This window comes from Platichthys flesus, chromosome 5 (genome assembly GCF_949316205.1).
Source record: "Platichthys flesus chromosome 5, fPlaFle2.1, whole genome shotgun sequence".
Classification (NCBI taxonomy): domain Eukaryota; kingdom Metazoa; phylum Chordata; class Actinopteri; order Pleuronectiformes; family Pleuronectidae; genus Platichthys; species Platichthys flesus.
Genome location: NC_084949.1, coordinates 3,597,245 through 3,623,095, shown reverse-complemented (window position 1 = coordinate 3,623,095; position 25,851 = coordinate 3,597,245). Strand labels below are relative to the sequence as shown.

The following is a 25,851-nucleotide window of genomic DNA, read 5'->3' as shown; positions in this document are numbered from 1 at the left end:
TGTGTTTTCTCTTCATGTGGACTCGGAGAATGCACTAAGATGGGAAAATGACTCATCATGTTATGACAGCTACTTAATTATACAAGTTTGATCTAATACGTAATGAAAGAGGTGGAGAGCTCAGCACAGAAGAGCTACAGACCCCCACTAACATACTGTATGCATCAAATAACAGTTGATGTAAATATGATCTGACCTCATAGCCATGTCAGCTCCTGCCAGTTATCATCAACTAACATAAATTAACATTATGTTTTATTTATGCTATAATTCAAATCATTGTCATCCAACCTTCTTCCTTATGTCGCTAGACACAAAACAAATGGAAATGAGCTGATCAATCAGAATTATTCCTATTACATTTGCAGATTACTCTGACATTTAATTGACATGTAATTATGTTTTCATTTAATTGAATTATATATATCAAATGTTATATAATGACAATAACAGACTTCATGTATACAGCATGTCTCCTAAAAATGTAAAAAAAGTGTTTCACTAAAAAGAAAAATGCAAGAAGAAGAAAGATGCTTAAAATGAATTCCTCATTTACAGTCAGAAATATAATTGATTCCTCATTTATGGATTCTGGTTATGGAGTCAAGAAACCGCAGCTAATCCCTCATCCCAAATTACAACTGATTTTTGTGCCATCAGTGTGGATGTGTGTTTGTGAAAGGCTTTTTATCCCATTTAATAGTCTAAATAATACATGAATAATAGTTTTAGTGATGTGAAATCCTTTGATTTAGCTGAGGTCTGTGGTTGGACAGCACACGATGAAACTCATCCCTCATATAATGGGAATTCTTTGCCCCAAAGAAAGCTCTTTGTTTATGAAAGTATTGTTGTAGCTGTCTACTTAGCTTCTTGACAGAGTGAAACCCAACACTGGAGCAAGATATCTGGCTGCTGGTTGTGGTGATATGTTTGCAGAGAGATATATGGAAAAGGTTATTTATGACCACTGTCAGCTGATGGCAGCTGTGGTTTTTGTTCCACATTAAGGTGGGTTACAGTGTGTGAAGTGGGCTCAGTGTGTGAGGTTCAGTGTGTGAGGTGGGTTCAGTGTGTCAGGTGGGGTTCAGTCTGTGAGGCGGGGTTCAGTGTGTGAGGGGGGGGGTTTGGGTGTGTCAGGTGGGGTTCAGTCTGTGAGGTGGGATGAGTGTGTCTGGTGGTGTGAGGTGTGTGAGGTGGGTTGAGTGTGTTTGTGTGTGTGTGTGTGTGTGGGGGGGGGGTATCTGACTTGACGTCTCTCTGCCATTATCATAACTACACATAATATACACAAAGATGGGATTCATTGCAGGTTATTTGCAGATTAACCTTTTTAGCTGTAGCAGATCAATGTACATTATGCTTAGTCTGGTCAAATGTTAAAAAAAGTATAAATCAAATCACCATGCTAATGCTAATGATGTATAACACATGGTGGTTAAACCAATCTATACTGAATAAATATGAATAAAGCTCAAATTGAATCCTTCACATGTCATTTGTATTATTGCCCTTGAGTCCACACAGTTCAAGAAGAATAAAAATGTGGCTTAAATTAAACTGCAGAATATAACCAACTTACTGGTTATATGGACTTACAAAGTCTTACATTGTTGAAGCACAACATGATGTACTGGCATTGTCCTGAAGAAACCTTTTTCTTTGCTAATTGCTTTTGCTCACATTTCTAAATCTGCTTCTCACAATAACCCTAACCCTTTTTTTCCATTGTTTCTCTGTTTATTTGCTCCTCATCCTCATCAGTTACTAAGAGACGAAAGGCGCATCTGAAGAGGCTGGACCGCCGCTGGACCCTCGGGGGTATAGTCAACCGTCAGCAGAGCAGAGGTGAACATAGCGACTGTGGGCACACACACACACACGTACACACAATACACGTTTGGGGTAAATGTACACATAACCCAGATGAATGATTCCATTTGTTCTATTTTCATGAAGCCTGCCCGGTGTGTTGGGGTTGGTCCAAGTGAACTTTGATATTTATTTGGCCGTCAATGCCCTGATCAGAAAGAATTTATAAGAAGTGGCCGTGACAGAGGTCATGACAACGATGGCATTTACTACTTTTACTCCCTGTTAGAAGCAGTATTCATCCGGTCATGATGCACTGAGAGTTTGAAAACCCTGCAGTGGGGATTCCTCATAAGATACCTGTGGACCAACAGGCTTTCAAATATGAATACAGCAGCTCAAATACACTGAAAGGCGCAGATGATTTGCCTTGAATTCACATCTGATTTCTCTCTTGATGTGCTGAGGATCTTACGTTCATCATGTACTCTATATGTGTAGCATATTTCTGACGATTGAATAGTGAAAAGGCATAAAGACATTAGGACCTTTAAAATAACAACTCTTTCTGTTATCTAATTAACCCCTTAATGCCTGAATTAATTTCCAATTATATAAAAAAATTATCATTTGTGTTTTGGGCTGTCATACAGATGCTAAATTAATTGGAAATTGTTTATCTCAATATAACATACACAGCAGATATAAATTTAAGGTATGATGCAAATTAGCGACATTAGGCATAATGGGGCATAACCTTAATTTAACAAATTTTGCAGTCTCTGGTATGTAGATTGATTCTGCTTTTGCTTGAAATTGAATAACAACATATGTTTCTGTACAATCATTGCTGTTCCATCATATCAGTATTTCAAATACAGCTTAATACCTCAAAATAACTTTGCTGCACAGTCCCTAGGTGCTAGTGTGTATTTTCCACTCCGACCACTAGATGGCGGCAGAGTGCTTCCAATACCTTCCTTGGTCATCAGCTGACCACAGCTCAAAAAAACACAAAAACCTCCTAAAACAGAAATTAAAGTGTCAAAAACTGACTCAGTAATGAGTAGCTCCACCATTATTGTTGATCACTTCAAAAATTCGTTTTGGCATGCTTGATGCAAGTGTTTCCAAAAGGCTAGTGCGAATGTTGTGCCAAGTGGTGAAGATGGCTTCACGAAGGGCATCCACTGTCTGGAACTGAAGTCCATTTTTGTAAACTTCCCTTGCCATCCATCCCCAAATGTTCTCAATTGGATTAAGATCAGGGGAACATGCAGGATGGTCCAAAAGACTGATGTTATTCTCCTGGAAAAAAGTCTTGGTCAGACGGGCATTGTGAATTGGAGCGTTGTCCTGCTGAAAAACCCAGTCGTTACCACACAGACGAGGGCCCTCAGTCATGAGGGATGCCCGCTGCAAAATCTCCACATAGCCAGCTGCTGTTTGATGCCCCTGCACAACCTGGAGCTCCATTGTTCCATTGAAGGAAAAATCACCCCAGATCATGATGGCGCCCCCTCCACTGTGCCGCGTAGAAAACATCTCAGGTGGCATCTCCTTGTCATGCCAGTAACGTTGGAAGCCATCAGGACCATCAAGGTTACATTTTTTCTTGTTGGAGAATAAAACTTTCTTCCTCCTTTGAATGTCCCATGTTTGGTGCTCCCTTGCAAAGTCTAAACGGGCAATTTTGTGGCGTTGAAGGAGACGTGGGCTTTGAAGACGTTTCTTGTTTTTGAAGTCTTTCCTTCGCAGATGCCGTCTGATGGTTATTGGGCTGTAGTCAGCACCAGTAATGGCCTTAATTCGGGACGAGGATCGTCCCGTGTCTTGATGGACAGCCATTCGGATCCTCTGGCTGAGCGCCGGGGAGATTTTTTTGGGTCTACCACTTGATTTTTTTGTTCCATAACCCTGAGGATCTTTTAAGAAATGTAAAATGACTGTCTTAATGCGTCCAACCTCAGCAGCAATGGCACGTTGTGAGAGGCCTTGTTTATGCAGTTCAACAATCCTACCACGTTCAAAGACGGTGAGCTTTTTTGCCTTTGCCATCAAGAGATCTTCACAGTGTGATTACTTGACAGGAAATGACATGGAATCCAAATTTTTGCACAGATTTTGGCTTTTAAAGGCTGTGTTCTTAAACTTTTGATCAGCTGATGAACAGCCTTTTTGAGTTAAATTGTTGTTTTCAATAAATTGCCTGCTCACATCTTTTGGTCTCTTGTTGCCATTTCTTCTTTTTGCATTTTGAAGCTCTACTTAGAACCTTCCTAAGATCCAACAGTGCAAAATGCAAATTCATGCAATTTTTTAACTGGTCTTAAGATTTTGATCAGGAGTGTATGTGTAGTGTTTGAACCATCAGGCACAATCGTCACCTCGACGGCATTAATACCGGAATGGGCTTTGAGGCAATTTCGCGACATTCGTCCACAAGGGGTTAAACAGGTTTTAGTGTTGCCAGACTCATTAGAGGATCTGGTAACCTGGTGTTTCAGATAGGACATTCCTGTGGGAAGAGAGAAGGCGAGAGAATGTGTGAACTGTTTTCTGTGTTTTAAGGATCCAACAGTTTGAAACACCAGCATAATTCATCAAATCCACATGTTTGATGTGCGCATGATGAGCACAAAGGTTTCCGCAACAGTCTGATGCCAGCTGCAGAAGATTTAAGCAGCAGATCTGAAGTGTGTAACTGTGGCTTGACTGTGCACAACATCACTGCTACTAGAGACTGTGGATAGAAGAGATACACACCTCCCTCAGATGGCTGTGAATGAGCCACCAGACTACAGGAAAGGGCTTCAAGAAATTTTGCATAATCACATTTGAGCACACAACCGAGGAAATATATACAAAATTTAAAAAAGGGTTTTATGATGTTAGACAAGTTTAAAGAGTTCCACACCTCTCTTTCCTGTGGAGCTAATAGCAAGTAACACAAATACCAAACTGTTGTGTTCAAGGAAACAACCAAACTTCACCTTTGAAACCTCTGCACTCTGCACCAGCACTGAAATAGAGCTCCGTATATACAGTGCTGTGAAAAAGTATTTGCCCCCTTCCAGATGTTTTATTTTTTGGCATATTTGTCACACTTCAGATCATCAAACAAGTTTTAATATTAGACAAAGATATCCCAAGTTAATACAAAATGCAGTTTTTAAATCTTGATTTCACTTATTAAGGGAAAAAAGCTATCCAAACCTACCTGGTCCTTTATGAAAAAAAAACTGGTTGTGTCACCCTTGGCTGGTTTTGTAGTATAAACGGCTTGTTTAAGGACATGCTACAGCATGTCTAAAACCTAAATTTTATTTTTTGCCATTCAGAGGTGGACATGCTGGTGTGTTTCAGATCATTGTCCTACTGCATAACCCAAGTGCGCTTGAGCTTGAGGTCACAAACTGATGGCCGGACATTGTCCTCCAGGATTTTCTGGTAGAGAACAGAATTCATGGTTCAATCAATTATGTCAAGTCGTCCAGGTCCTGAAGCTGCAAAGAACATCACACTATCACCACCATGTTTGACTGTTGTTATGATGTTGTTGTTATTTAATGCTTTGTTGGTCAGCAGTGGCTTTGGCTGTTGAACTCTCTCATGGATGCCATTTTTGCCAAGTGTCTTTCTTATTGTTGAATCATGAACACTGACTGTAACTGAGGCAAGTGAGGCCTGCAGTTCCTTAGCTGTTGTTCTCGGGTCTTTTATGACCTCCTGGATGAGTCGTCGATGCGCTCTTGGAGTAATTCTGGTAGGCCGGCCACTCCTGGGAAGGTTCACCACTGCTCCAAGTCTTCTCCTTTTGTGGATAATGGCTCTCATCGTGGTTCACTGAAGTCCCAAAGCCTTAGAAATGGCTTTGTAACCCTTTCCAGACTGATACATGTCAATTACTTTGTGTCTCATCTGTTTTTGGATTTCTTTAGATCGCGACATGATGTGTTGCTTTTAAAGATCTTTTAGCCTACTTCACTTTGTCACACAGGTTCTATTTAGGTGATTTCTTTATTCAACAGGTCTGGCAGTAATCAGGCCTGGGTGTGGGTAGTGAAATTGAATTCAGCTTTCAATTTTTTTTTTGTAAATCACTATTCATTCATGATTTATCAAGGGGGCAATAACTTTTTCACATAGGGCCAGGTAGGTTTGGATAGATTTTTCCCCTAATAAATGAAATCATTATTTAAAAATGTTTTATATTTCCTCGGAATCTGAAACATTTAAGTGTTACAAATATGTAAAAGCATAAGAAACCAGGAAGGGGGAAAATACATTTTCACAGCATTGTACATCACAGCCACCCAGGTAGCCATAAGGAAAGCTGAGTCATTTTCCCTCCACATTGTGAAAAACACATATTGTAGAGACTGCAGATAAGCGTTGTTATGTATATAATAATAATATATTTAATTTATTTATTTAATACCATTCAAAACACAGTTACAACGTGGTTTACAAGTTAATGATGAAAACATTAAAATCAAACAATAGGAAACGATCCCACAGAATCAAAGCACTAATATATCTATATATATATATTAAAAAAAATACATATACATAAGATACAGCACATTCTTAGATTTTCCTTAAGAATTTATACAAAGGATAAGTTAAAAATCTGCTGGTTATTGTAGGTTATCATAAGACCAATATGCAGCAGGTCACACAAATCTAAAACAAAACCTTTGACTGGAGGTGATTTTGTAAAATTGTATACTATGGGATGAAATGTGAATAACAATTGCTCTTGAGGAAGGGTTAGGGTTAGACAATAAAAGAGACAATAACTAAAACATGTCTAAAAGTCACTCATCCTCATACAGTGAAAACATGTATATGGTACCTCTGCAGAGCCTTATTCTGTGGCCTCTCTCTGCTGTTCTTCACATATTCTGTGGCCATAAGGTAAACAACCTCATTTACACCCTCGCTCGTCAGCCAACAACAACTGGCCCCGGCTGTCTACCGGGAGCAGCTTATTGGGTGGCCATGAGTCAGCTCCGACAGTAAAATCTCCAATCGCACTCAATCAAACTTGAACACTCTTCAGCTCACACGGAGCAATAAAATAACTGGAGTGTATTAAACAGATCTGGATAATTAAGGATTTTCAGGCCCCGAAGCACGAATGCAACAACCTCGACGACCGCTGAGCCCCACAAACATAACTGGCTCTTGTTTTGCTTCTTAGATGAAGCCTCCCTCTGGGTTTGAAATGCTGTTAATGACTTTTACATTTGCTTGATTCTTACCAAAAAAGCACAAACACGGAAATGCATTTTGAATTTTTACATTTGGCAGATTACTTGATTTTGTTGAGTCACTGTTGCTCTAAGGCTGAAAGAGAGACATGAGTCTCAGTCTAAAAAGACAGTGACCTCTCTAGAGTCGGTGCGTCCTTTTCCAGACGTTATAAGACCATCAGTGAGGCACCTGTCTGGTTCCAGTATTAGTCATGGCTCCAATCAAGTGCCTCATAGTTATTATCATAATATAACCTGGCTGAACGGGCTTGTGTTACCCACTTCTCCCTTTGACCCGCACCACCGGGCAGTAGGCCATCAGAGGAGATGGAACAGAGCAAGCTCGGGTCTAGTGGTACGTGTTTCCACTTTGGAGAGCCTGCAGTGACTAACGTACTGTACAGGACGGAAATGACACTCATGTGAAAACAACCTAGACCCCTGCTGCTTTAAAAAAAAACACATTCGAGCCTTGAAAAAGAAAGATTGTCGTGTTTATGACATCCTCTGCCCTCAACCCTCACAAGGGTAAGGAAAATCTACAAAAAAAAACTTGACAGGGAAAAATGTAGACACCTCAGGAAGAGACGCATGCGAGGGATCCTTCTTCCAGGATGGACAGAAGTGCAATGAATGCCACGAGTAATAGTATATTGTCAGGCAGTTTTGTGGATTTTTTTGTCTGCGATCAACTGCCATAATGATCGGGTGCCGCGATAGTCCTCGATCCGTGATCCACGATGATCCCGACATCAACGATCGGAATATCCTTCAAGCCAGAAGGAGAATGGGGTGGAGGAGGGGTTTCGCGAGTCGCTGAATGATGGCTGACTGATACCTTGATTTGTTTCACATTCGCCATGTTGTCAGATCGTTCAACAGCAAGGGCTACCAGCTCCTGGACCAGTACCTTTTCTTTTTTCCACCGTTGAAAATAGTCTCAGCGTGAAACTGCGGCTGCTGCTGCCTGGAGTCATGTCAATCTCAGTTTCTGCAGATTTTTCGAAATATTATTCTCTCTTTGCTTTGTGACTGCATCACTGTCTGTCGACATGTTTCCACTTTGCTTCAGTCACACCTGGAACAGATGTGCACCAGTAAGTGCAGGTATGGTTTGTGTGGAGTTACTTTGTGGCTACTGTGCCAGAAAGGGAAAGCACCCTGTGCAGTGTGTAGAAAACGGGTTATGAAGTTATCCTTAAATTTGTATCACTGTTAAAACAAGAAGAATTATTCACAGCTAGAATTTGAGCAACATCAAATTTCAGTCTTTCCATGTTCCTTCCATCAAATCCCTATCTTTGTGAATGGAGGCGCCACTGTCCCTGTCTGATAGTGCGTCGCTGAGCTGGTGATAAGAAGTGGGTGAGTGAGGTTTTACAGCTCTGCACAGACACTTGGGATAAAGCTTGATTTAGTAGCACTGGCAAAGGACAAGCACAAAGACCATTCACGTAAGATTTATGTTCTCTGAGAATGTAATTTGCTAATGTAAGAAAGCAGTGGTATAATCTGCGGCCTGTTTGCTCACAGAGATTTCTTTGCCTGATTATTCCTTGCTTGATAGAGAAGATGAGGACTTGCTCCTGAGATCTTAACAATAAAATGAGGGCACATTTGGAACTCAATTTAAATTAAATGACTGAGCCAGGTCAGGATGTCTCGACCTCTCTCAGGGTGCAGATAGGCTACTGACGGGGAAGTGACCTCACTTTGTTCTCGGCAAGGGAGGAGTCTCACGCCCTGAGCCGTCCCCCCTCCGCCCTGCTTACAGCAGTCAGAGTGTGGCCGTTTTCAGCAGGTCCCTGATCTGATTTATAGTATCCCGCTGACCGCCCGCTCAACTCACTGCTCGGTCCCTGCAGTGTGACACCGGAGCCAACACACACACAATCAAACACACACACACATTCAGAAATGCACACTGAGGCATGTGTACAGCCCATGAAAGAGACACACACACACACACACACACACAGATGTGGTTAATAAATATGATTTATTTCATCTTTCATTTTTTACACCGCTCCTCTGGGAATTAGATGCAACAATCGCACACAGATTCCTCTGTAAGCCATCCCATTTGTTATTCCTTGTCCATCTGCAAGTCCTCACTCCAGCCTCTACAAACACATACACATACACACACACAAACACACACACACAACATGCTTAGCAAGTCCAGGTTTAAGGCCAGACATTCCACTCCTCTCCACATTATTGACCTCAGCTGCTCTGAAAGGATCGGCAGCAGAGGAACTGGAATCCCCCACGGCTGGACAAACCCTCCTTCAGAAAACACGCATCCATACCTCTGAGATATCTTCGATGCCCGTCAAATTTTGCTCTAACGAGCTCTCTCCCCTCAACAATCTGAGGTCACATTCTCTTGACTCAAAGTCAGCCTGGTTTGGGCTGCTTCGTCTCCCTCGCTGCTCCCTTCTTCTGCATTGGTGTCTGTAAATCCCGAAACTTCCCTTGCTCCCCACTAAACCCATTGTAGGATTTCCTCCCCGTCAGGGTCTTGGAAGCCCAGCGGAGCGTGAGAGAGGAGTGGCGGTCAGATAGGGATCTGACAGGGTTGAGCGGAGCCTGGTCCAAAAATCTATCTCCTCAAGGGAGGCCCTGATGTTGGCTTGCAGCTAGTTGAGGAATCTCCCTCCGGAGGGACATGAAAACACTGTGTATGTGTTATTTATGTGAAGAGCTTTGAGTTGCACTTGCTGTGTGAACTGGGCTCTATAAATAATGTTATTTTTATGATTATTATTATCACTGGCTCAGAGCCCAAAAGATTGAATGAGGACACATTAATAGGGTTAAGTTCAGCCAGTAGAGGGAGCTGCTTCACATGATGGTCAATGTCCAGGGGAGAGGGTTATGTCTGTGTTGGTATTGAACGATTCTTCTAAGTAGGTCACACTGACCATTTTTCTTTTCCTAAGGCTTTTTTGGAGAGTGTAAACTATGTCCTGATTCAACTGAACTATGCGAGATAGTCTGATGACAACATTTCACTCACTTTGCCACTTTTTCTCTTCCAGAAGAGAAATATGTGACGATCCAGCCATACACCAGTCAAGGGAAGGATGAAGTCAGCTTTGAGAAGGGGGTCACCGTGGAGGTCATCCAAAAGAACCTTGAGGGCTGGTGGTTCATCAGGTGAGCAGACACTGACAGAACGGCCGCTACGTCGACCACACAGAGTCGCGAGAAATGGAATACGTCAAATTTCATCCACTTTCAAAGGGAGCGGGTCCTCGGAGAACGCTGACAATGCTCACAAGAGTCATCCCTTAGCGCCATGATCAAGGCAGCAGTTTCCCTGCAGCTCTCATTTGCGTAATGGTATTGAGGAGAAACCATTAACATATGGCGCTGTTCACCGATCAACTGGCTGCTCTGCCTGGGGAGTCTAATGTGTATGTGTGCGTCTCTCTGCATGTTACCACATGTGTGTTGTTTACTAAGCCAGAGTGTACTTCCTGCCAGTTGTTTGTTTCCTTGTATCCCCGGGGGAATAAGAGCGGAGCTCCGCTGCACAGCTGATTGCTATCACATGCTGCCTCATGGCGTCGCGCAGACAAATACATGTGAAGAGTGTTCATGCTTATAAATATAAATATACACACGCAGTCTTAAAGGTGTTTTTGCTGCTGCGATATTTTTGATAAATGGATAACATGCATAACACACATCCATTGAAAATGTATTTGATGTGTGCTCAATCAACAAAACATCACTAACACTTCCTATTGCAACATATCACTTGACGGAGACACCTCTAATATTGAGTATCTATGACGGTTATTTACCTGAATGGTATTCCTAATATGGAATACCAGCTATTGTGTTTTTTATTTTCTGCACTAGTTTTTTAACGAATATCTACTTTGATATGTAGTCTATATATTCTGCATTGCTGATACATCACGTGATTTGTTCACAATGGATTGTGGATATTTAAGATGGCAGTTCTGTGTCTTTATCAGAAGTCTAAGGAAGAGCCTTATCCTTGAAGCATCACTGTTAAATCCTTCAACAGGGGCCTAAGTTGTGCAGATTATCTTTGTCAGATATTGACATGCAGACACAAACTGCAAGTTCATGCAGCTTGTTCACTCCTCTGCCGTCACTGCAATGCACAGCCAATCATCTCAGAGCCCTGTCCAACAAGAAATAATCCTCCAGATGTCCGTCTGAGTCATGCTCCTCTCACTGGGCCTATTTGTGAGCAGCCAAGTTCGAGCATGGGGCGTTTTCTGAAGTAACGAGGACTCCTTGTGGTCGCAGTTGGATCGCTCTCTCTCGAGCAGCAGCAGCAAATCGTCCACCTAGAGGCAAATGACTCAGTTGCATTTGGAACATTGCTTATTGTTTCACAAAGCATTTTAAAGTGACTCATTTAGCATAATAACAAATGTTGAAACGTGGGGAAGCAGCGTCTCCTTGCATACATTATGTTGTCTGTTTACTGCCTCTGGCTGCCTCTACCTCGCTTGAATTAGAATAGTGTCATTTTTTGAATACACAGCATCTCACTCTGTGTATTGCAGGCTTGAATGCAAGAGAATCAGCACATTTACAATTGTTCATTTATTTTAGGCGTAGATTGTTCCATCATATTCACTCTGCTGTCCTTTAGTGTTTTCCTCAGTAATTCCATTTGAAGGAGTCACAATAGACGGTTTGAAAAACAGATGACACAAGAGGAACACAGATATCGATATTATTTGTCTTTTGCAAAACAACCATTTGGTTTGATTTAGTTTAGCTTTCAAACTCCGTACCCCCAAATTGTATAGAATTTTGGCTTTCTAATGCTAATCCAATGATACGCTTCAGGAATAAACTAGCACTTATGTGTAAAATTGGTGCAAATACCCTTTAAATAGTTAAACAAGGAGTGTTTCAGCAAATTACAAAATCAGTCATCCCTTCTTTACGCATTCCAGATACTTGGGGAAAGAGGGCTGGGCCCCGGCCTCATACTTGAAAAAGTTGAAAGACGATCTCTCACCCCGCAAGAAGACCCTGACTGGCCCTGTGGAGATCATCGGCAACATCATGGAAATCAGCAACCTGCTGCAGAAGAAGTCGGTCAGCGAGAAGGACATTCATACCGAGGGAGAAGGCAGCACCACGCCGGAGCGCCACATCTCCAAGACTGAGATCAGCCTGCCCATGCCCTTTAGCTCAGAAATCAACGCTGAGACTGGCAGGAGGCTGAGTGCAGGCCGTGACACCAACAGCCCATGTCTGGGGATAGCAGCGAGCGCCGCTCTAAACGAAAGTAAAGGGAGAGGCGATCCAGGGTCCCCAGCTGTCGCAAGAGTGGCCCCGCACAGAGTGGAAATTGGTGAGTATTTGTGGCAAATATATCAGTGAAGCTAAATGGAGGAGGATTCTTATGAGACATTAAGACATGTCATTTCCTGTTTGTGTAGGCTTCGATGCTGTAGGTAAGAAAAATGCCCTGTGTATCTAATGGTGGTGGTGATGATGTAGTATAGTTATTTGTTATCATACTAAACTGTGAGTCTGTGGGATTTTAAAATGTTTGCTGTGTGGAATCACTCACATACTAGGAATGTTTGCAGAGGTTTTAACTTATGAAGGGTGAGTACACTGCAGTAACATTTTCATCAGCTGTCATTTTATTTATCAGGATCTCCAAATCTGAGACAGAAACCTCCCCCAAGGAGAGACACCAACTTGGTAAGACACCTCACAAGATGCTGCTTTCTGAATATACCCAGAGGGAATTCTTTAACATCACTGTATGTTCAACAGAGACATGTTCTGTGGCGCAACACTCATGAGAGCTGCTGTAATATCCTAGTTTCATGGTGTAACATGTTATGGAAATATAATTTTAACTATGAAGTAATTATTTCTGGCTTATTACCAATATTGAAAAAAATGCAAGTGAATGGAGAAACCCACCTGTGCCATGCGTGAGCATCTCTCCTATTCACACACACACACACAAACACAAAAACACACGCACACACACACACACACACACACTCACACAAACACACACACACACACACACACACACACACACACACACACACACACACAGAGAGAAAACGGTAGAAAGCAGTGGCATCCACCAGAAACTGGGATCATTCAACATTTACATGTCCATCAAAATCACACACAAAACATATCTGGGCGAATATTAGTGAGTATGTGTGTGTGTCTGTATGTGTGTGTTTGAATCTCACACCTTCAGTAAAATTAACTATTTTGATAACTGTCCAGAGAGCTGGCGCATTTCTCACTCTTGACAAATCAAACAATCAATTGATGAGCAGTCATCAGAAATGAGTACTATTTGCAGTTTGATACAAAATAGTTCAAACGTGCTCAACCAATCGTAAAATCCAGCTTTTTAATGAATGCTGGAGTTATAATAATGCTATGATATAATATCTAATAGAATAAGTAATTACATTTATTTCTGCGATAATTCTTACATTTTTACTTTTACTATAATTTTCAAGTATTATTTTTAATAAAGTATGTGTACAGTCATAACTCGTATCATACGAGAATTGACAGAGTTCTTTTTACGTCTTTAGCTGTATTCATTGTGGAGTCTCATTCACAATACAATGATGATGTCAGTGGTTCATCTCTCCTCCTTTGTTGCTGTACAGGGATTCCAGTTGCCTAAACCACCAGAGCCTCCTGCTGTGGAAGCAGAGTATTACACTATAGCAGATTTCCAGTCCTCCATCTCTGATGGCATCAGTTTCCGTGGAGGACAGAAGGCTGATGTAAGAGGCTCGATCTACTCTGATGTCACTGAGATGACACTGACAGTCCTTGAATATGTATTTCACAGACAGACAGGGAAGCTGAGGCGATAGAATTACGACCTTGAAATTTGTTTTTTAACCTGATGTATAAAGATCTCTACAGAGACTCATGTTGAGATGAAAACTTCAGACAGTCTGCAATCCAATGTCATTAATGTTTGTGAAAGAAGTCTGTATTGTGATGTGATCCTTTTTATTTAGTTAAATATTGCTTTAGGTCTTTCAGCATATCTAAAGTCAGAGCAGTTATCCATCTCCCTGTCCTAATTCTAACCCATTTCAGTAGACAAAGAATTTCTTTCATTCAAAATAACTTGTTTTTACCTTGTTGTTGTTGTTGTGCAGGTGATAGAGAAGAACCCTGGAGGCTGGTGGTACGTGCAGATCGGAGAGAAGGAGGGCTGGGCCCCCTGCTCCTACATCGACAAGCGCAAGAAACCCAACCTCAGCCGTCGAACCAGCACCCTGACCCGGCCCAAAGTCCCGCCGCCTGCTCCGCCTGTGAAAAAACAAGAACCTGAAGAGGCCCCCCTTCCGAGTATATCTGCCTCAAAGATCTCAGAGCAACCTACAAGGCCTGTGTACGAGGAACCTGAATATGATATCCCAGCAATTGGATGCGAAGGTGAGTCTGACACAGATTCTTTGAAGGATGAGCGCCCCCTGGATGTGAAGATCAGCAACGTGGTCAGCAACAAGTACCGCAGCTCCCCTCCGTCCTGCAAAGCCTCCCCTCCTGTCTGTAAGGCGTCTCCCGCATTCAGCCGTCGAAGAGCCTCTTACAGGTCTGTAGAGGAGGTCACAAAAGAAGAATGTATTTACGAGAACGATGGTTTCAGGCCAAGCAGCGGCGTTGAAACACCCTCCGCTAAAGGTTCCAGTGAGCCCAACTCCCCAAAAAGTTACCACTCCTCCACAGTCCCAAGAAGACCCTCTGGATCCTCGTCTCTAGCTGGTAGGCCAATGAAGACGATGACGCCAGAGATGAATCGCAGAAGTCAGACCCTGGGCAGACACGTAGACATCAGCTTCAGGTCCCAGGACAACAGCCCCCTCTCTTCATCTGATGAACTGAGTAGAGGACCCAAGAAAATCCCTCCTTTTACTCGGGATGTGGAGCAGAGAATAGGTCAAAGTCCCTCCACCAGGCCCAAGCCTTCTGTCAGACCCAAACCCCTTCTGACCAAATCCGAGCCACAGAGCCCTGAGAGGATGGATATCACGTCTTTGAGACGGCAGCTGAGGCCTACAAGTCAGTATCGACACAGCATCAAACCTTCTCGAGGGGACGACTCTGAAACTGCATCTGTCATCTCATCGGAGGACTCGATGTGTTCACGCAGCACCTCAGATCTCTCCTCAATTCACTCTAAAGGGAGTCGCGGGGATTCCGATGTGGAAGGCCCCAGTGCTTACCGCTCTCTGGACGCCTATAAAAGGGTTCAAGACTCTGAGATCAGCTTCCCAGCTGGGGTGGAGGTGGAGGTTCTGGAGAAGCAGGGGAGCGGTTGGTGGTACATCCGTTGGGGCTCAGAGGAGGGCTGGGCTCCCTCCTACTACCTGGAACCTGTCAGACACGTGGGTGATGCTGGTGGGAGGGACACAGATGGACATGGGAATGGGGGTGGCAGCAAGTCCAACAGCCTTGAGAAGAACGAGCAGCACGTTTTGGCCCTCAATAACATCAATATTCAGGGTCTGACCCAGCAGCACCCAGGCATGAGAAGGAATACCCCGCCGATTCCTTCCAAGCCCCCCGGTGGCTTCTCGAAGCCATCTGGGTTGGTGAACGGAGGTGTGCGAATGAGAAACGGGGTACGTCAGGTGGCGGTGAGGCCTCAGTCTGTATACGTGACAACATCACAGCCACCCAAGGATGCGCACTACATGACGGGGTCTCTGAGGAGAAACGAATCACTCGGTAGAAGTGATCACTATAGCTCTGGTTCGGCCACTCTTGGTGTCCGCCGAAATGCCTCCTTCAGCACCGTGAGGCCACACGTAGTGGTTGAAAGTCAGACGAGGCCCGCCGAGCGCTCCAGCCTGGGGTCCTCAGGGAGCGCATTCAGCACAAGCAATGTAAACCAACGCAACGGCATCCCAGTGTCCACAGTCCGGCCCAAGCCGATAGAGAAAAGCCAACAGATCCACAATAACTTTGGCAGGGATGTGTACGTGTCAATCGCTGACTATCGTGGCGACGAGGAAACTATGGGCTTCACTGAGGGCACCTCTCTGGAGGTACTGGAGAGAAACCCCAATGGATGGTGGTACTGCCAGGTGCAGGACAGCCTGCTTCCCCGCAAGGGCTGGGTCCCATCCAACTACCTGGAGCGAAAAAAATAGAACCATCTCCCCACACATCCTTACCTAACCCCCCACCCCCCACCCTGCCTCCCTTTTTCGATGTCTCCGAGGACACAGGTGGCATCACTACTAAAGAATGTTACCCGCAATCTCCTGTAAGCAATATGTCCTTGATAATGTACATTTATGAAAAGACTTTGTAAAAAAAGGATGATGTTTTAATCTGATAAGGAAGGACACTTTTAGTGCTGGTTTACTAAAATGAATACAAAGAGGAGTGTAAAGATTTTCAATATTTTGGCCGGGGGTGTGAGAGATGTGGGAAATATGGGATCTGTCAGTCGTGAGTGAGGAGTCTTTGAGATATGAAATGATTGGGAGCGTTCACCTCTTAAAGAGGTTCGCATCATGTAATGCAGAAGCGGAGCAGGGTCATGGCGATGCTTATTCCTGCCCATCACATACTATGATGGCCAATAAGTGCCTTTTATATTTGATTACCAGAATGGAGGTTCTAATTGGTGGATGGAAAACATTACATCAACCAAATCTTAAGAGTGCCATAGGCCGATGAACACCACCAATAGTATTACCATGACCAAGCTAGAGCTACTCTAGAGAGTGAGAACAAAATGCAGCGTTTCATGTTTAATTGGCCACACTGTTCCAACACACAGACGAAAGATTGAAAAACCGAGATTTAAGAACTTTAGTTCACTTGAGAATTGAATTGTTTTAAACCACAAAACATGAAAAAAACTGTCTGTGCTGATGCAAGTCTTCCTTAGGGAATTATTTCTGCTTTCTTGTGACATCTGTTTCCACCAACAGCCTGCAAATGGAAGTGTTAAAGCTCCTTATAGTGTCTGATGGATGGGTATAGTTTTCTCACAGTGATATGCTAACATTAATCCCAGATATTACTTTGTGGGATAACAAATACCTGTGAAACTTGCAATCTAATTATAATAGTTGGATATTGTATTTTCCTTTAGAGCAGCTTGAGTTCTCTCCAGACCAAAATCACCTCAGTGTAATACCCTCAAACAACAATTTAGGTTTAGTCCAGGAACAATTGATCTTGTATATATTTTGTTTTTATCAGTTCAAGAATACTGCTGTTGCGTAGCTTTATTTGATAAGTACTGGAAATGCAGCAAATCATTGAATCCCAGGGACATATGTGCTCAACATTTAGCCCAAAATGTGATCAAACCAAAGAGAAATACCAGTTCATTGAATTTTTAGTTTTGCTTTATTTATTTATGTTACAAAAACGAGGTTTCTGAACTGTATACAAAAGTTTTACTGGAAGCACTTGATACATTTTCTCAGATATTGCATTTTTGTGATTAATACATCTTAGCCGCCACCGAGAAATATATAGTTCCCCCCCAATGCAAAAGCTAAATTTGCAAATGTAAAATTCTGAGCTGAAGTCCAACTTTCAAAATGGCCATGGGTGATGTTCAAGACTGCTGAAATACATTTTCTAACGAACGGCCGAATCTTCCATCATGAGGCTGAACACTAACTTGTGATTATGTTCCTGCTGGACAGTATGATATTATGAAACAAAGTACAGTACCTGCTAGATCGCAGTTATCTATTTTAGCCAAAATCATATTTGTTTTTTTGTTTGTTACTTTGTGATCACACAGTGTCAATAACGAGGAACGAAGTGATTCAGTATTGTGAATTAGTGCACTTTAAAATTGTTTTTATGGTGCATTAATGTGAAGATGCAGTAAATACTCAGCATGTTATTTATTAAGTGTTTTGTAATTATTTAATGTCTCTATATCCCTCCTAACCTCAGATCAGAGGTGTAACTCTCAAATGCTCATTGACTAGTATTGGAGAAACAGAGACCTCTTGTGGTAGCTAAAATGTACTACCAATCATCCACAAGGCTTATTTATCGGCCTCAGTGCAATAAGAAATGCACTGCTGGTCAGTGAGTCTCCCGAAAACTGTACAGAAATTGTATGTTTTTTAGTTTGTTCTTTTTTGAATTCTCAGTGCAGCTAAAACATATTTGTAGCACGTGTATTGGGCAATATTTTTTTTAGGAAATTTCCAAAATTCCCTTTTTTTCTTTATGCTGTTTGCTGCAACTTTAGCAAATCATGGGCACTTCCTTCACCTTTATTGTGCTTTACATAATGCCTGATTTTAAGTATATTTATAATGAATTTTTTACATTTGATCACTGTTTGACAATCACCTTGCCACCTTCAAAATATGTTTCCATAGCTTTATACGGATTGTTATTGTTGAATAAACAGGTTCTCAGTCTCACTACTACTGTGCAAAATGCAGACTCAGCGGTCAAGAAAAGACTCCCAAATACCATGATTTACTTGAGAATTTTAGATTTTTGCATAAGGACCCATAAATAATACAAATTTGAAAGTAGGCAGTTGATATTTGCTGTGAGGCAAATCCCTCCCAGACGATGGCATTATGTAAATGTGTTGAATCACTGTTAACCTTTTTGCTCCAGCACATGTTATTATTGCATATCGCTTTGTTTGATCGAGCTCAACTTATTTTGCAAGGGAATGGTTCTGTGTTGAACATACATTTACCTGTGTAGCATCTATCTCTCTATTCATGCTTTTACATGGATTTTTTTTTTTATTCTTATTTCCTCTTTATGCCCCATTTTGTCAAATTCTAAAATGTACCTGCGAGAAATTGTGCAATAGATTAGAATCTGTTTCAACAAGAGGAGAAAAACGTGAACGTCAATGCCATTATGTGATGTGGGGAGAAGAGGTTCTCGGTCAAACTGCCAGTCATGAGCTTTTACCATCATGTAAAGAGGAGTGTGTCAGAAAGATGTGGGTGTCTCCAAACGCATCAGAAGCTCATTGGACCAAAGCAGCCGTACGTGACTCTTCATCAACTTTTGGAACTGACATGAGAGTCTCTGCTCCCCCTGCCTCGCATCAACAGTGGACAGTGATTTGTGAATGACATGGCAGAAACCCACTGACCCATTCTGTGGTGACATTACAGCCATCTGGGGTCACAGATGGAGAGCCCCGGCCCTTAGCGGCCCCGCCCTGAGCTGTCACGTTCGTGCCTGAATGGAGTTTTGATAGTTTCTTGTTTTTGTGTTGCTGTTTTTCCTCTCCGTTTTCTCTGTGCCCCCCACCGCCGCCGCCGACGCAGCCGATGCCTCTCTTGACATTCACCCCACCCTAGTCAGACTATGTCAGACTTTTCCTTCCTCACCAATCACCACATTGAAGGTGACATTTGAGTCTCAGTGGTAAACAAGAGGCTGGGGGAGATGAACGCTGCTTTAGGCCATTTCAGTTCAATCCATCAACTTCCAGGATGTACGCCAAAAATAAAAAAACAGCATCACAACCTTTTCTCTATGCTGAGCCCCAGTAGGCCTTATCTAAGTGCTACAGGTGAATACGAGCACACAGGCCAATGCAGGCAAGGGACTTCTATCCATAGACGCTTGTTTGGATAGTTTATTGTTAAACTCCACCTTAAAAAGGTCACTCCTGCGTTTTGGGAAACAAATGTATTCAGTTTCTTGCAGAGAGTAAAAGTATAAAAATGTTTGATTTGGAAAATATTGAAATATCTCTTAATGAAGGAGAGTGAGTACAGATAGGGATTTTTAAATGGTAAATTTAACTTTTTCTATTGTGAAGCCATATTTGACACAAAGTATGTGAAGGTTATCTTTAAATATGGAGCGTAAGCCCAGAGTCTGTTAGCCTAGTTTAGCATTAAGAGGGGAAGCAGCGGAAACTGCTTGTCTAAATAATGTGAATTATCTGAAGACCTACAACAACTTGTCACTTCTACACAGTTTGTGTACAGATTAAACAAACACAATGTAATGTGTTGATTACTGAGCTTCAGGGATGCTCATACCTTCAGCCATGCTAGCTGTTCCCCCCTGTGTACAGTCTTTATGCTCAGCTAAGCTAACCGTCAGCTGGCTGGGAAATAAACATATTTCCCAAAAATAATATATTTACAATGATATATTTCCTTTTCCGGTCCAGTGGCTCAGCCTGTCGCAGCTGCACTGCTTTTAAACCTGCTTGTGCATCCGCGTGGCACAATAGAAATGGAATTGTCGGAGGTAATATTTTTCACACATGCCAACACACTCATGATGATAAGGAATCATTCATGCTGCAGAGGAAATGTACGAGTCCCCTGACCTTTTCCTGGAGGTCACCCGGGTGAGACGGCTCCACCATGTTATCCCTCGCTCCCTTGTTATTTAAAAAAAATAGAGGACACCTCTCGGGCGTGAAGCACCTTAAGCTCTACAGCTCCCAAAAGCCGGCTGCTGCCATAACATCCTCCCCCCTTCACCTGTTCTCTCTCTCTCTCTCTCTCTCTCTCTCTCTCTCTCTCTCTCTCTCTCTCTCTCTCTCTCTCTCTATACGCCATCGCCACATGTATCTCTGTCCTTCCTCGACACAGCCCGGCACTCTATTCCCAGTGAGATGATTAGATGAGGTAGTAGGGTTTGTGGTGGAGGGACAAAGTTGTTTGCATGTGTGTGTGTGTGTGTGTTTGATGGATGTAATGGATTGTTGCAGGTGTTTAGCTCATGAGGGAAGATGTTAGAGGTCGTGGGGGAGACGTAGCGAGAGCAGGATGCAGGGAGACACAAGACGGATCAAGTGGTGGATTCTAGTAGACGTGGTGAGAGGGAGGTGAGAGCAGGGCGGCTTTGATGCGAGGGAGATTAAAGACGGGTGGGCACCACTTCCACTTGGAAAACTGAGACACAATAATTCCTTTTGGCAGGGAGTCGGCCCACTCTACCAGAACTCCTTTACCCACCTTTCTGAAAACCTGACACCTAATGAGCTCGCTGCTTCTAAACCTGAGCTCTGAGTTCTCGTCTGTCCAAACATTGTTCTAATTGCAGCACTTGAAGTTTTTTTTGTCGCTGCTTCAGCAAGACACTGCAGAGACAAACCAGTCACAGTGTACGGCAGCTTCTCTGGGCCTCACTCCCTGTCCATAGGGGGAAAAAAATAATTTGGAGACGATCCTACGTCTAGTTTTGAGCTTCTTTCACTGTCAGTGTCTTCAGATCTCATGTAGCCTCGAGGGTGAGGGAGTCAAGCTGGGTGCTGGAAAAAGTTTTTGGGAATAAGAAAAAAAGAAGAAAAAGGCTTCATATGGTGGATTCCTTGTGGCTTTTCTCTCCCCTGACATATTCCTTTGTGTTCACACTGGGTGGACCAATTGTTTGGAGGGGTTCGTTCTTATCTGATGAAAGAAGCTTTAATTCATAATGGAAAGAAATGAAAGAAAAAAAAAGGCAATGGCTCTGAGCTCTGGAGTTAATGAAGGCAGGAGTTTGATGGAAGGAGGGGAAGGTCTGATAGGAAAGTTTGAGTAAGTGTGTGGGAGCAGGTGGGATGTATTTAGGGGGTTGATTTTGAAGGTTTTTTAATTAATATCTAGTTTTTGTTTGAGAGCGAGAGAAGAGGGAAAAGAACAAGCGGCGCTGCAGGGCTTTTTTTCAAGCAGTTGCTGTAGGGGGGAAAACAGAAGGAAAACAGGTCTGTGAATAAGGGAATGCTGATTATTTATGTAATTCAGAGAACTTCCTCACAGAATCGGAGTTGTTTGATGCGCCGGCGGGCATCAGCGGGAGCTGTCTCCCAGCTCCTGGAGGAGGCTGTGTTGAGGAACGAGTCGCGCCGCTGTATGCCTCTGTGCTGCTTTTCTTTGTCTCTGTTTGAATCCCCGTTTCTAATTAGCACAACAGTGTGTCTTAATTAACCTTAGCCAGTCAGACGATATTCCAGCGCTGACGGCTTCTTAATCAGCGAGGCTGCTGCCATTCTGCGTGGGAGCCTCCGGTGCTGGATGGAGCTCAGCCATATCTGTGCGGCGGAGGCGAGCTGTCAGCGGGGATTGATGCTGAGTGACAGCTGACGTCGATTCGTGAGAAGGTGGAGCCTGCTTTTAGCATCGACGTTGCATTTATAGAATTGAATCTGACACCACCCTGCTGTGCGAAGCAGTGTGCCAAAGAAACTCGGAGGCCCCGACGCCGTCGAGCTCTTGATCTGTAAATTCTGACAAAAACAATCCGTTACCAGCATGACAGCCACACTCAGAAACACAACAACAACTGCAGGCCTCGAGTTGGACCAATGGAGGTGCTCTTCTTTTTATTTCCTGGTTTCGCTCTGTTTCTTATTGCCATTGTTGTTCTTCAAAATTCTGTTTAACCTTTGCAAACTCCTCGTTTTCAAAAAGATTTGCCATGAGAAGGCTCAGGAGGCTTTATACAGCTGTAAATGTCAGTGAATCCTCCATTGATGAGTCATCTGGCTGCCAAACCACACGTGGTGAAAATGCCATATAAACATCACAATGTGCAGCAAGAAGCGACCACAGTCCAGATTCCTCTTTGACGGGAGGCTTTCTGCACATGTGCATTCCTTTTTGAAAACAGGACATTTTTCTTATCTACTGTTTCATTTTGACAAGTCTTGTTCCTTTTTTTGTATCTTGTACATGTTTACATTGTATCTCGCATTTCCCAAAAAGAGAAACAATATTAAATGTATTATCTTTGTTGTTTTACACCCGGCTCCTCTTCATTTGTCGCCCACATCAGGTCACATGTGCTCCTGCAGATAAAGGGAAACACCCCCCCCACCCTTCCTGCTCGTGCTCCATCCTGATAGTATGTGACAGTAGTATTACAGATTGAGACATTTATCTTTATTCTCCTCACTGTGTGGGCCGGATTAAGTGAGTTTGGACGAGGAGCGGAACAATGCACCTGGTTATAAATAGCAAGGTATGAGTCATGGGAGGAAAGTGTGAGGAGGCTGAGAGCGAAGGATGAAGACGAACGAGCTCTCGGAGCGCCAGTCCACCGCTAAGGAACACAGACAAGATCTGTTTTGCAGATTGAATCCAAATGTATGTGGAGAGATTTATCACCTGTGTCTGAGGTTTCATGAAATGTACACTTTACACCTCCGCACCAATGAATCGCTAAATGTTCACCATTATTAATCGGGAGTCTTTTTTGGGGCCAAATCTAAAATGTGGAAAGTAGAAATACCGCTATTATAAACGTGTCCCAGTTCTGTATTTGAATAGCTGCTAGTTGTGGACTTCTACTTTGATGACTTTGTTGCATTTTGTAAATACTTAGAATTTAAGGCAGCCTGCTTTCGTCTCGTGAAAATTGTCTAGTGGATTTTTCCTTGAATCAGTTTTTAGATGCTGGGAACAAGGTTGATGAGATTGTCAAACTGATGCCAATTATTGAATATTTAAAGTCATGGAATTAGTGCTGAGCGAGAGGGTTCAATTAAATAAAAACCTTGTCTTAAGGTCACCTCAGATCTTTAAACTGCTTCCCACAGTCTTCCTCATCAACTCATCAATGAAATTTTATTTTATTTTTATAGTGCCAAATACATACAATATCTAAAGGCACTTTGCACAGAAGGTCGAGACCCATTAAAATGATAAATGAACAGTTCCCATAATGGGCACAAACTTTGGCGACTGACTGGAGAGAGAAAAAAACTCACTTGATCTAATAAAGTAACTTGTCACGTGACGACTTCCTCGGGGAAACTACTTGATTTCATTAATTGTGTGATTACAACTGAGCTAATAAAGATGGTAAGATGTGACTGAAAGCCCAATAAAAGCTCAGTGGCAGCATTTTAAATCATTTCTACTAACTTCCGACAAAATGTCCTGAAAAGACTTGTGTAATTTGATTCTAATCTTGAATGAAAACCTAATTTGGTTGTAAGCGCTGTTCTGTTTAAACCCGGGTAAACATTATTAATCAGTAACTTCATTCTGGGAGTAATTAGTTGGAAATGTAGCCGTTGAACAATTGAATTAAAACGTAGCCAACAAATTACATAGATGAATAACTCTGGGAAATGAATGTAAAGCATTGAAAAATCGTCGCATTTCATTTTGTTTATTTGTTTTTTTAGGTTATGAAGTTTCTGAATGAAACCCTTTACAGGCTGTACACCGAGTGCTGTCACAGCACATGTCCACCAGATGGCTGTATTGGGCCAGTGTCCAGGCCTCGGCGGCACTGACACAGAACAGATGAGCACAGACATTTTCACATGAAGAGACCTGCACATGACAAACTGAAATGAGATTTTGTTGGGATCGGTCCTTCTACCCATTTAATTCAGCCTTTCTCACACCTCTGAAGGAGGAAGTGACTGAGTTGTGGCCGCTCTGCTCAACAGTAAAGTACCTGAGGAACTTTCTGGAAGATTCTCTCCATGTGATTCTTACACTCTGGTTACTCCAGCACCTCATCCTGCTCCTGAGTGTTGGCTTTTATAAATTATGCAGACAGACAGATGCCATCACACTGCCTCATGAACACACACTGCACTCATTTTACTAAGAGCTCTTTACCAATTGAGTTTTGGTCCTAAGATGTCCTACCTGTCACCATGAAGCCCCCCGCAGCGGTGGTTAGGCCAGAGGCTGTAGTACATGATGTAACATGGGGGCCGGGGCCAATGGATCACTTCACACCTCCAAGAGCACGGCTGGCTGCACCCGTGGTATAGTGTAGCCTCCTTCTCAGTGTCTTTAGTGTGTCAGTGTCAGAGGTGCAAACACTGTTAACACAACACTTACAAGAAAAACAACACACCCATCTACATAGTGCTACACACAATTATACGCGCAACTAGACACACTACACACACAACTAGACAGTACTACACACAACTGCACACGCAACTAGACAGTGCTCAACACAACTACATAGTGCTACACACAACGTTACGCGGCACGACTGCACTCACAACTAGACAGTGTAACACACAACTACCCAGTGCTACAAACAACTATACTCACAACTACACACACAACTCAGAGTGCTACACACAACTATACTCACATCTACACACACAACTAGACAGTGCTTTACACAACAACATAGTGCTACAAACAACTACACAGCACTACACACAACTACACACACAAGTACACAGTACTACATACAAATATACACATGCGACTCACACCTACACACACAACAACACACAAAGTGCTTCACATGTCCCATCCCTCCAAGTTTGTGTATTAATCTGTCGGATAGATTTTGTGTAATTCCACTCACAGACAAAAGAGATGTGACAGCAGGTCCTCAGTGACTCACACCTCTGCTGCTGAGCCAATGGGACGTGTCTGTGCACAGCTTCCTCTGCCACCAGCCCCTCAGCACAGCTGAGGTACCAACCTGTGTTTTTAAAGACGTCTGTGTGTTCAGTGCTGCTTCAGCTGGATCTGCTTATGGGTGCAGCTGATGACCGCTGGCAGTTTGCAATGAGTCACTGCAGAAGCTGATGTCAGCGAGAAACAAATAAACACAGCTTTAACTACAGCTGCACTCATCCACCTCCGCCAAGGTCTTCACCTCTGTCTGTTTGTTAGTAAGCAAGGTTACGCAAAAACTACTGAGCACATTCCACAAAACTTGGTGGAAGACGCAGTGTGGGTCAGAGAAGAGAAAAGTACATTAGGTGTGGATCTGGATCTGGTGACAGATCCATGAATTTAATTACATTTTGTTAACTTTCTCTAGCTTTGCGAGATTGGACATTTTTCAA

The 25,851-nt window shown here is 42.9% G+C and overlaps 1 protein-coding gene across 2 annotated transcripts in view; it reads left to right on the top strand.

Annotated features, from left to right (window-relative positions):
• The window catches only part of sh3pxd2aa (SH3 and PX domains 2Aa), a 108,851-nt gene extending 86,055 nt beyond the window's left edge, over positions 1-22,796 (top strand). The window contains exons 9-15 of one of the 2 annotated variants that reach the window (XM_062387736.1): positions 1,765-1,848; positions 10,115-10,232; positions 12,026-12,429; positions 12,518-12,532; positions 12,739-12,788; positions 13,739-13,858; positions 14,246-22,796. In XM_062387736.1, coding sequence (XP_062243720.1) covers positions 1,765-1,848; positions 10,115-10,232; positions 12,026-12,429; positions 12,518-12,532; positions 12,739-12,788; positions 13,739-13,858; positions 14,246-16,246 — 2,792 coding nt within the window. In that variant the 3' untranslated portion in view covers positions 16,247-22,796. The remainder of the gene's footprint in view (positions 1-1,764; positions 1,849-10,114; positions 10,233-12,025; positions 12,430-12,517; positions 12,533-12,738; positions 12,789-13,738; positions 13,859-14,245) is intronic. The other variant, XM_062387737.1, reaches the window with a different exon arrangement.
• The last annotated feature ends 3,055 nt before the right edge of the window (positions 22,797-25,851 follow it).